At 38.0% G+C, this 13,734-nt stretch overlaps 1 protein-coding gene across 1 annotated transcript in view; it reads right to left on the bottom strand.

The window, feature by feature from the left end:
• Positions 1-1,587: 1,587 nt before the first annotated feature.
• Positions 1,588-13,734, bottom strand: part of LOC134755697 (uncharacterized) — a 49,797-nt gene continuing 37,650 nt past the window's right edge. Inside the window, exons 6-14 of the mRNA XM_063692245.1 lie at positions 13,407-13,522; positions 12,758-12,890; positions 12,244-12,417; positions 10,531-10,661; positions 9,143-9,308; positions 7,799-7,906; positions 6,897-7,005; positions 4,785-4,939; positions 1,588-1,723 (exon numbers count right to left, since the gene is read on the bottom strand). Of these exons, the coding sequence (XP_063548315.1) occupies positions 1,634-1,723; positions 4,785-4,939; positions 6,897-7,005; positions 7,799-7,906; positions 9,143-9,308; positions 10,531-10,661; positions 12,244-12,417; positions 12,758-12,890; positions 13,407-13,522 (1,182 nt within the window). The 3' untranslated portion in view covers positions 1,588-1,633. The remainder of the gene's footprint in view (positions 1,724-4,784; positions 4,940-6,896; positions 7,006-7,798; positions 7,907-9,142; positions 9,309-10,530; positions 10,662-12,243; positions 12,418-12,757; positions 12,891-13,406; positions 13,523-13,734) is intronic.

Below are 13,734 nucleotides of genomic sequence, written 5' to 3'. Positions count from 1 at the left end.
GGCTGAGGTAATCGGGTGTCCAGTCTTGGTTTAAAACTTAGTTTAGTTAAGGTTAAACAAAGGAGAACACGGTAACAAGACAATGATGCATTACGGTGTGATTTAGTCCTACTTTTAGCACACGATGAAGCATGGCTTGACCTCCTTCACACTAGGCGAGAACTAAGACACCAGCGCGCTGATTTCCCACCTTCATCACCGGGCATAACATTCTCTTGCCCGCTATGCAGTCGCGGCTGCCGCTCTCGCATTGGACTTACTAGTCATTTACGTAAGTGCCGCAGTGTTAGGGACGCCGTTTAAACCATCATTTAATTGATGTTGAAGGCCAATGATGATGAGTCCTACTTTATTTGGTTGATTGTACATTAATTCATGATTTACATTAATTGTCAGTTTAATGTGTCGTGAACTGGTCGTGAAATTAATTAATACGTTACCTCGATTTGTGCTGCTGCTTCATCATTTAAGACAAAGTTAGACGAACACGAACTGTAGTGGGGTGTGACTTTTTACTTCCCTTCGTGTTCGAACTTTCTTCTTCCTCGGTTCCTCGTGGCTGAGGGTCGCGACCACATGGTCGTTATTTTGCGCACCAAGGCTCTCCATTCTGCACGATTTTCCGAGTGATAATAGGCGCCTGTGTAGATCCCTGGCAGGCCTTCTTTATATTGTCTACCCAGCGGGTTGGCATAATTATGAAGTCAATGAAACTGAAGAAAAACCAGAGTTTTTTATGATTCACGGTTAGTTTCACTAGACTTATATTGACCGGGATATAGATCGTGATTACCTTTTGTACAACACAAACAATACAAAAGGTAATCACAGTCTATATCCCGGTCAATATAAGTCTAGTGAAGAAAAACCGTTTTAAAAGAACTGAAGGCAACGACGCTCACGAGTTTTGGTGTCAAATGTGTAATTCAATTGTAATTCATCAACTGCATAGTTATGATCCTAGGTCTTAGAATATCGATAGCGTTGAATAGGAATGCGTTTAAAATTCGCGCACGATCAACACGTATAAAACTTACTTAGTTAAACGCCCCACGTCCAAGTCACATAAACATGACACCTAATGTAGTATTTAAAATTACCCATTTACAGGCATTAAACGGTGTTGGCGCGTGTGGCTATTGTATAAGGTTCATTGACCACGAAAATACAAACTTTTCCTACACTGATTCGCGGCCTTACAATTTTATATTTTTTTCAAAATACTGGCCGATTTTGAGTTAATTCGACTAAAGAAGTAAAAAACCTCAATATTTTAAGAAAAAAAAATTGACATTTTCTCGAAGAGCTACATAAAATGTAGGTTATAGGGTATATTGTTTTTGTAAATAAAACTGCTCCTTTTTCAGAGTAGAAATATAGAAAATTTTCAGTTTTTTCGATAATACTCATGATCATTTACATAATATTTCACAGAAAATACTACTGCAATAAAAAGTTACTAAAAACACTTCAAAACCACAACCAGATTACAAAACAAAATTCTGCATTTTCCCACACTAGAATTTGAAAAATTCACATAGTACCTACAACTGAATTGAACAAAGTATAAGAGATAAGTACTATAGGTCTGCGGACAACCTGTCAATTGACTCAAAGGCTGTGTGACAGGTCCTTAATTGGGTTTCTTCACTTGATCAGGCACGTAGAAGTCCTTTTGATCCCGGTCCTGGATTTCAGAGTCACCGCCTTCTAACGCCGCTTTCTGTGAAATGAAATCAGATATGATTGGTCATCATTTCATCATCTTCCTCTGACGTTGTTGGCTCATGGGAGCTTGGAGTCTGCTTGGCAATCCCAAGAATTGGCGTAGGTACGAAAGCAACTGCCATCTAAATCTGCCTTATTGGGATTTGTCCGGTTTCCTAACGATGTTTTCCTATACCAAAAAGTGACACTGCAACTGCATTGGCACAGCTGGGGCCAATTTCTCGAAAGGTATTATACTAATATTTTATAGTCCACGAACTGTCAAATCGTATGAATTTCCGTAGCAACACACTAATAATATTAGTCCAATATCGTTCGAGAAATGGGCCCCTGGAGTTTAGAGGTTTAAACCGCGACCTCCAGATTGAAAGTCGCATACCTTAATCGCTAGGCTACCAACGCAACGCTTTTAATGATAAATGATTAGTTTAGTAATCGATTAATAATTTTGTTTAGAGAAACGCGAATTGGATAATGATTGTAATATTATAAATTTGAAACTTTAAGGCGGTTCCCTGAGCCAGAAGGCGAAAAATCTCATTATATGATCATGTTTTTCTAAGAGGCGTAGACGTGGCAAAAATATATGTAGTTCTTGACTATATTATCTTTAACAACATAGCTTCTGATACACGAATTATGAAACTTCGCTCGATACATTTAATTCCCAAAGTAACCTCTAACTTTGACTTTTAATCCTACTTTACTCGGTTATTTATTATGTGATACTATAAACAAAAAAAGAAGAAAAAACAATCTTAACATAAATAGTAATTTCATAGCTTTAGAATTTCGATATTGTAAGGTAACGTTTTTAAAATAAATAAAAACCGACAAAATTCGATCAAAATTTACACTTGGCGTGTATGTTCTTTCCCGTTCTTTCTTGCGAAATGTGACAAAGACAGCAGCAAACCGATGGAACAGCCTTAAGAGAACAAAATGTTATTTAGGTGTGTATTAAATAAATAAATAAAATGAGCGGTATATATTTATGTATATATTATAGTATTATAATGCTTTTAGTTAAGTTAAGTGTATGTTGTTAGTTAATTTAAGGTGTTTGTGTTGTCAGAATATGAGTACGCATGCATGCGCTCACCCGAACAATGTTAACTTAGTTACTTAATTCTAATTCTCATACAAAATACAAAAAATACAAAATAGTTTATTTGGTTTAACTTATGATACACTTTACATACAAGGCGTATAACAATACTTGTGACGGGAATAATCTTATCCAATCTAATCTAGTCTAATTCTCATGTTAAGTGAGTTGTAAAATTCTTATAAGAAATAAGTTCTTTAATCCCAACTAGTTGCGCCGATACTTGTGACGGGAAAAATCTAATCTAATCTAATCTAGTCTAGTTCTCATGTTAAGTGAATTGTAAAATTCTTATAAGAAATAAGTTCTTTAATCCCAACTAGTTGCGCCGATACTTGTGACGGGAAAAATCTAATCTAATCTAATCTAGTCTAATTCTCATGTTAAATGAATTGTAAAATTCTTATAAGAAATAAGTTCTTTAATCCCAACTAGTTGCGCCGATACTTGTGACGGGAAAAATCTAATCTAATCTAGTCTAATTCTCATGTTAAGTGAATTGTAAAATTCTTATAAGAAATAAGTTTTTTAATCCCAACTAGTTGCGCCGATACTTGTGACGGGAAAAATCTAATCTAATCTAGTCTAATTCTCATGTTAAGTGAATTGTAAAATTCTTATAAGAAATAAGTTCTTTAATCCCAACTAGTTGCACCGATACTTGTGACGGGAAAAATCTAATCTAATCTAGTCTAATTCTCATGTTAAGTGAATTGTAAAATTCTTATAAGAAATAAGTTCTTTAATCCCAACTAGTTGCGCCGATACTTGTGACGGGAAAAATCTAATCTAATCTAGTCTAATTCTCATGTTAAGTGAATTGTAAAATTCTTATAAGAAATAAGTTCTTTAATCCCAACTAGTTGCGCCGATACTTGTGACGGGAAAAATCTAATCTAATCTAGTCTAATTCTCATGTTAAGTGAATTGTAAAATTCTTATAAGAAATAAGTTTTTTAATCCCAACTAGTTGCGCCGATACTTGTGACGGGAAAAATCTAATCTAATCTAGTCTAATTCTCATGTTAAGTGAATTGTAAAATTCTTATAAGAAATAAGTTCTTTAATCCCAACTAGTTGCGCCGATACTTGTGACGGGAAAAATCTAATCCAATCTAATGTAGTCTAATTCTCATGTAAGTGAATTGTAAAATTCTTATAAGAAATAAGTTCTTTAAACCCAACTAGTTGCGCCGATACTCCGATAGTTGCACTTCATTTCGTAAACATCAAACAATCTATATTCCACAAAGTAAACTCTGACTTTGTAACAAGTTGGCTAACAAAAGCAACCGAGGGCAAATCATTTATTCAGCAAACCTCGAACGGCCGTATTTTTAGATAAGTGAATAAAGTTTGGGCGCTCTATGATGGAAAAATTGAGATGAAAGAGCTTTTAAAAAGCCATTGTTTGTAGGGAAATTAGCTCTTAGAGACCCACCTAATAAAATTGACAATTCTAAAACATGTAAAATAGTAGATTGTTAACCAAGGGATGAAATGATGCCTTTCATCCGAGTTAAACACTACTTTTCATTTCAAATACAAGTAAAATGCATGTTTTTTTAAACATGACTAAGTATACATTTTTATAGTATTTCCTGAGGGTACTTTCAATTAACAATTCAGGTAAAAGTATCGTTATTTATGGAATGGAGAGTCAATATCAGAATGGAAATTGTATAACAAATCCATTTAAACTCAAATTTCAATTACTTATCGTAAAAAAAAAATATAACTTACTTCAAACGTAAAATGCTCTAATGCAGACTCGTCATTTTCTATACACCTTTTAGAACAACAATGACCCTCTTTCAGAGCATGAGAAATGAAACACTTTTTAACGTAGGCAAATCACGATTATGCAACTCTTTTATAGGATATATACACAAAGAGCACTGTAGTAAAATTTGCTTGACGTCCTATTAGTAGAAACAAAGTAACTCACCAGCCTCTTCTTCTCTTCCTTCATCTGCTTCTGCAGCGAGCTGAGTACTCGCTGGGCGAGGAACTCGGTGCAATGGCGTACGTCAGGGTTCGACAGGTATATGCCGTTGTTTACCACGGCGCAAGTTAATCCCTCAACCGCTTCGCCCCATTCCACTGAAACGTAATAGATTGATTTAGTCACGATCAGGGATGTTACGGATGCCGATTTTTTGACATCCGCGGACGCGGATGCGGATGCGGATTTTTAAAGGCTCACATCCGCGGACGCGGATGTCGAAATTGGGCCCATGAAAAATGTCAAATATTACACTTTAGTAATTTTTATTTAAAAATAACGAAAGCATTAGTATTTGAACAAGAATATAGGAGCCCCACAATCGCATTACTATACTAAAGTCCAAATAAAACAAACTTTTCGCTTCTTGTCGCTGTCCGCCATAGGCTAAAGTGCTCGATCGACGAATCACAAAAACGAAACGAGATTCCTATTGGCTAATGACGAAATTACCTAGCACTTACGGCGCCGCCGCTAAGACGTTCCTGTACCTACCTGTTCCACATCCGCATCCGCATTAAGCTCCGCATCGATTTAATGCGGATGCGGATGTTGAAAATAATGCGGAAGTTCCGCAGTTGCGGATGCGGTTGCGAATATTCGCAACATCCCTGGTCGCGATCACCATCACTCATGATCATCACTCACAATTGACTAGCACGCAGCGATTGTTCGACTACCCACTTTCCTAAATTATTAGGTGAAATTTAACTAATCGTCAGTTGTGGCAAATCACAGTTAGGACTGGCTACTTTTTAACATGAAACTGACGGTAAGGTGACTATTTTGGAACTTATTGACGATTTTATGACGAAGTGATGATCCATCCTGCCTGAAGATTAAAAACGAGAGATTTCTCGTCTGGATTTTATGAAACGAATTTAACAGCTGTACGTAATCATTTTTATTTTCTTTATTTAGGATTACCAACAGATAATACATCTTACATGCTCTTAAATCTATATAACAATCATGACTGATGCTTATCTAATTATAGGTAACCACAACTTATATAAGTGTCTTGTACCCGTGAACAATAGTGAACATGCAGTAAACTTATATATATAGTATATTATAATAGTGTTTATTGTAATATGTATTTTTAACTTATGTCTGTCTCTGTCTTTTGTATGTTATATTATATATTAATTTTGTTGTTTTTCTTATTACCTGTCGTGATTGTTTCACCGGATGGTCTCACCGGAAGATCAGCGCTGGAAGTCGCCAGCAACATGCTGAGGTGAGATAATTTCGTGGCACTTTTTCTTTTTATTTATGTTTCTCTGTTTTGTATAACTTTCTATTCGTGTGTGCTAACGAATAAATTATTTCTATTCTATTCTATTTCTATTCTAATTTTATTTTATTGATTCAAAAACATGTGTGTTTTAAGAGACGAGAGCTCTACAAATATTATACAAAACTAATGCAGATATTTTATACAATGAAGATAACCAACACCTTCCTCTGAGCCTTACCTAGCCCAACTCTTTTAGAGTTTGGTGTTTCGTAGCCAGGTTAAAAATAAGTGTCAAACCAAAACTTCTTACCATCCGTAGCAAAATCTAAATAGTTGCGTACTCACGAAATGCTCTAAAAACCAGTTGATCTGTTCCCGATTCGCCAGATTCTTGTTTTGCCATATTCCTGTTTCGCCGGGATAAAGTAAATTCGTAAATACATAAAAAGTAAATACATCACAATCCGACGAAACAAGAATTCGGCGCATCGGGAAATAATCTAAAAACTAAGTCAACTCACACGAAGCAACATGGTGTTTAAGCCAACACATTTAACTGGCCATCAGTGGCATCAGTGGAGCTTCTGACTTAATCACGGTGACAATTGTCACCTAAGAGTGACAATTCAGCGTACATTTGCTGGTCCAACAACCGTCAACAACAAAAAGACGGTACCTTTTATCGACCGGGAAATGGCCAGAAAGTTCTCAGTGTCAGCTGTCAGGTGTCAATTGTCAGCGTGGTGAAATAGGCGCCTGGTTGCAAAAAGCCTTAAGGATACTCATTGCGTCAACCATAGTACAACACAACTTACTAGGATGTCTCATGAACAGCAGCGTGACTTTTCCAGTAACGAGATCCATGCGTTTTTCCACGATTTGTGCCACCGAGCGGGAGAGGAGCTTCGCTGCTGCGTTTACATTCTAAGAGCAGATATACATTTAATTTAGAGAACCACAGGCAAGGATTAGTGTGATGAACAACAGGAGGATTCTATTTTAGTGACACTAACAAACGCTATTATAAATTTTAAACCAAATTTGGGCATTCTAATATTGGTCATTAACAAATGATAGAATTGGCGTTCGTAAGCAATAATCATGTGGAAATACTGAAACAGTAAGTAAGGCTAACAGCAACAGCACATCTTCACTGGTCGATGGCCGTGCGTCTTAAATATTCGTATCTATCCTTTGCAGTCCAATAATCTCTCAGCATTTTGTTCATCGCAAATGGCTGTCTTCTTACATGCTTAATATTTAGCTTGCAATGTTTGTTTCTATTATGTATGTTCGGGTCAAATTTTGCAAGCTAAAATAGACCCACTTCCCATTATTCGGCTGAGGTGAAACTTCACATATATATCTAAGTTAGGTGACAATGACAATGGAATATTACGGTGCCATCGAGCTGATCTGACGATGGACACAGAAGGTGGCCGAACTCTGTGATAAAACAACGCAACCTAATTGTATTTGGGTTTGTTAGAATGCTTGCTTGCTTGGTTGCTTCATTGAGTATAAGTTGCATGTTGACAGAAAAGTACAATCAGCGATAAAAACTTGTATCAAATATTTAAATATTGACAAAAACTTATTTTCATATCAAGCTGCTCATTTGCGATCTATTTCATACAGTGAAAATTACGGCCAGACATGTAAAGAACAGAATTTGTATATATTAACATAAATAAACGATTATCTTATCTTATCTTACCTCCAACAACTTAAGCCGCTCAGGCAAATACTGTCCGATGGCCACGGGGTCCGTGAGATCGTCCAGCTTGTCAGTAAACGTCAGCTCGGCTAGCTTCGTCATGGACGGCTAGAAAAAAATAAGTATGATATTAAGGTGGTGTGTAGCTACTAGCTAGTCCCCCGTCTGGGTTGTACACCCACTTTATAATAAATGAACTCATTTATAAAGTGGCCATGCAACGTGCAGCTCGCTGTACAGTCGCCATCAGATATATCGGAGCGCCCGAGGTGCTCACAAATATCTGAACACGCCTCTATTGTCAAGGCGTTAGAGTGCGTGTTCAGACATTTTGAGCACCTCGGGCGCTCCGATATATTTGATGGCGACTGTACATCTAAACAAAAGTGAAATAGAAAAATAAGACTATATTTATCAATCCAATGTATCCGAGGCTGTTGGAGACTGAACTAACAGTCGATGAGTCGAGGATAGAAAGGGTGTTTATGCTTGATTTAACTGCTTTTCACTTCGATTGCGAGGAAAATAAATAATTGAACGAAGCGTAACGAACGTCTACGTTTTGACTCGGGCATTTTGCTTTCGTATGTCCGGATTCTTAATTCTCAACCGATTCTCGTGAAATGTTATGACCAGATTCTATGATTAAATAGATTTTTTTAACGATCCGGTTTTTGGAAATCTTTCAAAATGGCGGAGTCGTGATAAAAGGTTTTTGTTTTTGAGATTTTTACAGAGGAAATGGCAAAAAATGCAGAAAATTTGTATCGCTGGTTTAGGCGGTATTTGGATATTTAGTTTTTACTAGAGAATAAGTAACCAAAATTCGTCAGCTTAGCTAAGAGCTATCATGGTGCAGTTTGCAAACATTCGCTTTGAAGAAGGGACCCCCAGTACCTGGTTCGATCCCCAGTAATTGTATGCAAGGTGCATAACTTTTTGTGTTTTTATACACTTAAATTTTTAATGAAAAATTTCATATAGTTGATTGATCAAGCGTGGGCTAAGCGTATTCGTTTAATTTTTACAAGCTTTTATTTAACTAGCCCTAAAAATATGTTTTTTTGTCATTTTAATTTTCTAACGGCGGAGTCATACATTTATTCAGCTTTAAGCTATGCTGGCGAGGTCTACAGGCTCACAGCGCTACTAGTGTATTTAGGGGGTAATTCTATCGTATCGCTGATAATGCTCGTAGCAGCGGCTGACTAACAATTCCCAAGTCTTGTTTTTCCCGATTGAGTAAATAAGGTTCAGCTCATAGCCTCATATAATTAAGCTTTGTCGACACTGTTAACTCCTAAACCTTATTCCAAATACATACATTCTACGTATTATCCCTACCATTGGCGTAGGAGGTCTGTTGTACACACTCTTCATCTCCTGTTCGGTCACGCTGTCCGGCGGGATGACCGTGACCTTCCCGAATTGTATGGATGCGTCGCTCTGGCTCCTTTGGTGTTTGGCCAGCTCCTCGGTCAAAGCGCGCCAGCGTGGCTCCTTGGAACCGCTGAGAAAAAAAATGATAAATATTATATATGTCGCTATGCGCCACTTTGAGACGTTTATTCAAGGAAGTAAGTATAGAAAATATCATCAATATCATAGCGACTGGTTAGATCAATCATTCCTCCAGAGGATCTGTCGCCAGAAAAGTTGCCTCAGCCTACCACGTAACAATATCGGGATGAACGATTTCATCTCTACTAAAGGGGCCCACTGACTATCAGTCCGCCGGACGATATCGGCCTGTCAGTTAGAACAACTGACAGGCCGATATCGTCCGGCGTTTGCATTTATATTATTAAGGGGCCCCCCTTAATAATATAAATGCAAACTGTTACTTCTTCACGTATAAACCGCTGAACCAATTTAGATGAAATTTGGTATAGAGATAGAGAGATAGAGAGTTTGAGAAGATCATCATCCTATGCAGAATTCAGGGGCATTGAGCAGGGCCGACCTGGCACATAGAAGCGCAGCGTACAGAACACTGGAAAGACATGAAAGAGGCATATGTCCAGCAGTGGACGTAAACATGCTGAGAAGATGCAGAATTCTACGCGATGGATTCGTGGCCAGAAGCTAACAGTAATAAATATCACCACATAGTATAAAACAAAGTTGCTTTCAGTCCCTTATGTATGCTCAGATCTTTAAAACTACGCAACGGATGTTGATGCGGTTTCCACTTATAATAAATTAAATAAAAAAGCCATTTATTCCTTAATATCGTTACAATATTATAAGAGAATTATCGAATTAATGTTGCATGCATAACTTATACTTTATATTTTAGATTCTAAATAATTTACTGTATGTCTACTAAATAATTATTTTTTAAATTTTTTCATTATGTTAATTTTAATATAATTTATAATTCAATTATTTTAATAAAATTTAATTTTTCAATTTGGTATATAAATTATGTCTTGGATATTAAGGACCTCTCTCGAGTATAGGCCTCCTCCAACTCCTTCCATTTATCTCTAGTTTTTGCTTCTTCAATCCAGTCCTTGCCTGCTATTTTGGTAATTTCATCGGACCACCTTTCTACGGTTTCCACTTATCAATAGAGTAATTCTTGAGGAAGGTTTTAGTGTATAATTTGTAAAGGTTTTGTGTAATCCGTGCAACGTCACTAGTATGAAATAAATAAAATTAAGTGCTGGGAGTCAAATACACATCCATGGCAGCACATAAAAACGAAAGTGGCCCAGAAATGTTCTTACCGCTTCTTCGATGGCGGGCGGTAATCCTTGAAGAACGCGATGGCAGCATGCTCGCGCACCGAGCGTTCCACGTCACGCATGAGCGCGTGCGTGCGGCGGCGGGCGAACTCCATCACCACCGTCTGCAGAATCTGTACACAACATGGTCAGAAATATTAAAATATTATAAGCTCCACATATGCCCAAGTTAAGTGTGTTGCTATTAGTTTACCTGTTTCTACTTAAGGGGCCCACTGATTACCATCCGCCGGACGATATCTGCCTATCAAATTTTTGTTCTAACTGACAGGCGGATATCGTCCGGCAGACTGATAATCAATGGGCTTGGACTGATAAGCTCCACATAATTATGCCCAAGTTAAGTGTGTTGCTATTATTAGTTTACCTGTTTCTACTTAAGGGGCCCACTGATTACCAGTCCGCCGGACGATACCGGCTTGTCAGTTGTTCGGAACTGTGAAATTTTTGTTGTAACTGACAGGCTCATATCGTCCGGCGGACTGATAATCAGTGGGCTGGGACTGATAAGCTCCACATATGCCCAAGTTAAGTGTGTTGCTATTATTAGTTTACCTGTTTCTACTTAAGCGGCCCAGTGATTACCAATCCGCCGGACGATATCGGCCTGTCAGTTGTTCGGAAATTTTTGTTTTAACTATGACAGGCTGATATCGTCCGGCGGACTGATAATCAGTGTGCCAATTAAGACACTAAGCGATAACTATTGGCAACCTAGTTACTTTGTAATTTACGCGGCCCTATAGGGAATTTAAAAAAAAATTGTTCGTCTTGGCCCGGCACTGTCGTACCCCCAGATTTTCGACATCATTTTTGGAAACATCAGCACATCAGTGAAAGTAACGAAGATAATAGATATTTACTGATTTAAATTCACGATTTCTACACATTATTAAATTGTAAAAAAAAATAATCGGGACTTAGTAACATCCCCAGTGCGCAAAACGTTCAAGCTGATAAACAAGACCAAGTGCGGGTAGTTCGAAATACTAGCGGGGCTAGAAGATGTTGATGTCAATTTTAGCCAGTCTTCTCCGAGGCCACGGGGATAACGCCGTCCTCGAAACAGCGGAGGTAAAATCTTAAAACTTAAATAAGCGATTAAGTCCCGTTTTACAATTTAATAATATAATGATTGACTAACGAAGTCATACTAACAATGATGTCGGTAGGGGTGGTAATGATTATGATAAATGGTGATAATAGTCATGGTCTCATGGTTGTGATAACGGAGGTCGTGATGATAATAAATACGAGTACTTGCCTCCTCTAAAACCTTGACTGGCGGTGACGGTAGCACCATCCCCATGTCCATACGAATGCGCGCCTCTCCTAGTGACATCAGATTGTCTCCAGTGGACATAGGGGTGTTCAATTGTACATTTTATAAACTATGAATACTTGCCTCTTCCAAAACCATGACAGGCTCTGAAGAGTCTTCGTTCTGACTGGACATTGGTATTGAATACATACCTCCTACAAAACCTTGACCTGGCGCTGATGGCAGCACCACTCCCATATCCATACAAATCCGTGCTTGACCGAGGGTCATCAGATTGTCAACAGTAGATATACCGTGGTTGATGACTTCCATAATGATGAAAACTTACCTCTTCCAAAAGCTTGATAGGCTTTGAAGAGTCTTGATTCTGAATGTCTGATGGGAACACGTAGACACTGATATTTAATACTTGCCTCCTCCAAAACCTTCACTGGCGCTGATGGTAGCACCACCCCCATGTCCATACGAATTCGCGCCTGTCCGAGGTTCATCAGATTGTCACCAGTGGTAGACATGGCAGTGCCCATGGCTTCTATGGCCGCTTCTTGAGCGTATTCGGGGCTCATGCCTTTGGTGCCGCGTTTAGACTACAAAAAAGTAAATTAGGAATCATATTGTGTAAGTTGTTATAATGAAATTGGCATATCATAAAACGATATCTTAAAGACTGCATGATGTGGTAAATCTTTTAAATGAATGTACATTTTAAGCAGCACTTCTCCCTTAATAATGTGTGGTTAACAAACTACATAATATAAAGTTAGGCTGTCTGTGACTTTGAACGTAATATATTCCACAGTACCTATAGTCTTTATGAAATTCTCTTGTTAAAAAGTCGCGAGCAAAAGCTAGTATGATAATAATGACAAGTTATGAAGGTGACGAAATAGGATAGTCGATGAAGCGGTCCTTGAGCCCAAAGTGTACCTTCTCAAATTCGACGCCCATCTTCCTGACAAGCTTAGCCGCTTTAGCAGTTCCACCGCGCGATTCCTTTAGGTTCTTCAGTCTGATGCATTGTAGCTGTAGATCAGTATTGTAAGCGTGCTGCTCTGACTTCCTGGTCACGAAGATAACATAACATTACTCTTTATTCCACTCCTCTATATCTTATAAGATTAAATAAACACAGTACGGTCACAGTCACATATTTTAATTGTTGATCCATCTAAGGTTCAAGCTAATTTGGTCAATACTAACGGTATGAAATGTCAAATGTCAAGTAAACCCTAAATGGATCCACAATTAAAGTCCGTGACTGTACAAATTACAAATTTTAACCCTTTTGACCGCCAAAGACGTCATCTGACGCGTGCGTATAGCCTAATATCAACCTTCGTCCATTTCGACTTAGTTCATGGTGGTTCACAATGAAACGCCGCACCTGATAAGCGTAGCGTTCAATACGATAGCGCATGTGTAAAACTTGAACTAAATAAAAAATATAAAGGCAATGATTCCCATTGATTCAGAATTCACCTCGGAAAAACGCTAGGAAGATCATGATGATGATGAACAAGGAGCCAGAAGCAACCCCCTACCCTTCTTCCTACAGTTCACACACGCTTATTCTTACTTAATCCTCCTCTGCGCGCCAGCATTCATGTCTTCCGTGTATATCTTGAGAAGCAGCGCCTCTTCTTGTATCTTACCGTTCTGGGCTTGCACGCGCGCGTTCCACTTTCTGTTGGCCTGGCAAATTGATTTCTCGATAAACATTATAACAGAAAGGCTTACAGAAGTTACAGATAATGTCCAATGATGTTTGGACATTCGGGGGCTAAAAATGTTTACCTAAAATGGTGTTATTCAAGCAATGCTAAGCGTTAACAATAGTAAGCGTCAGAAAATGGCGCTTATTTTTAAGATTTTCAATGGCATATTTGCCAGATCGAGACGAAACT

The sequence above is a fragment of the Cydia strobilella genome, chromosome 3 (assembly GCF_947568885.1).
Source record: "Cydia strobilella chromosome 3, ilCydStro3.1, whole genome shotgun sequence".
NCBI classification, from domain to species: domain Eukaryota; kingdom Metazoa; phylum Arthropoda; class Insecta; order Lepidoptera; family Tortricidae; genus Cydia; species Cydia strobilella.
The sequence above is the reverse complement of the archived record's forward strand: the minus strand, read 5'-3'. Positions and strand labels throughout refer to the sequence as shown.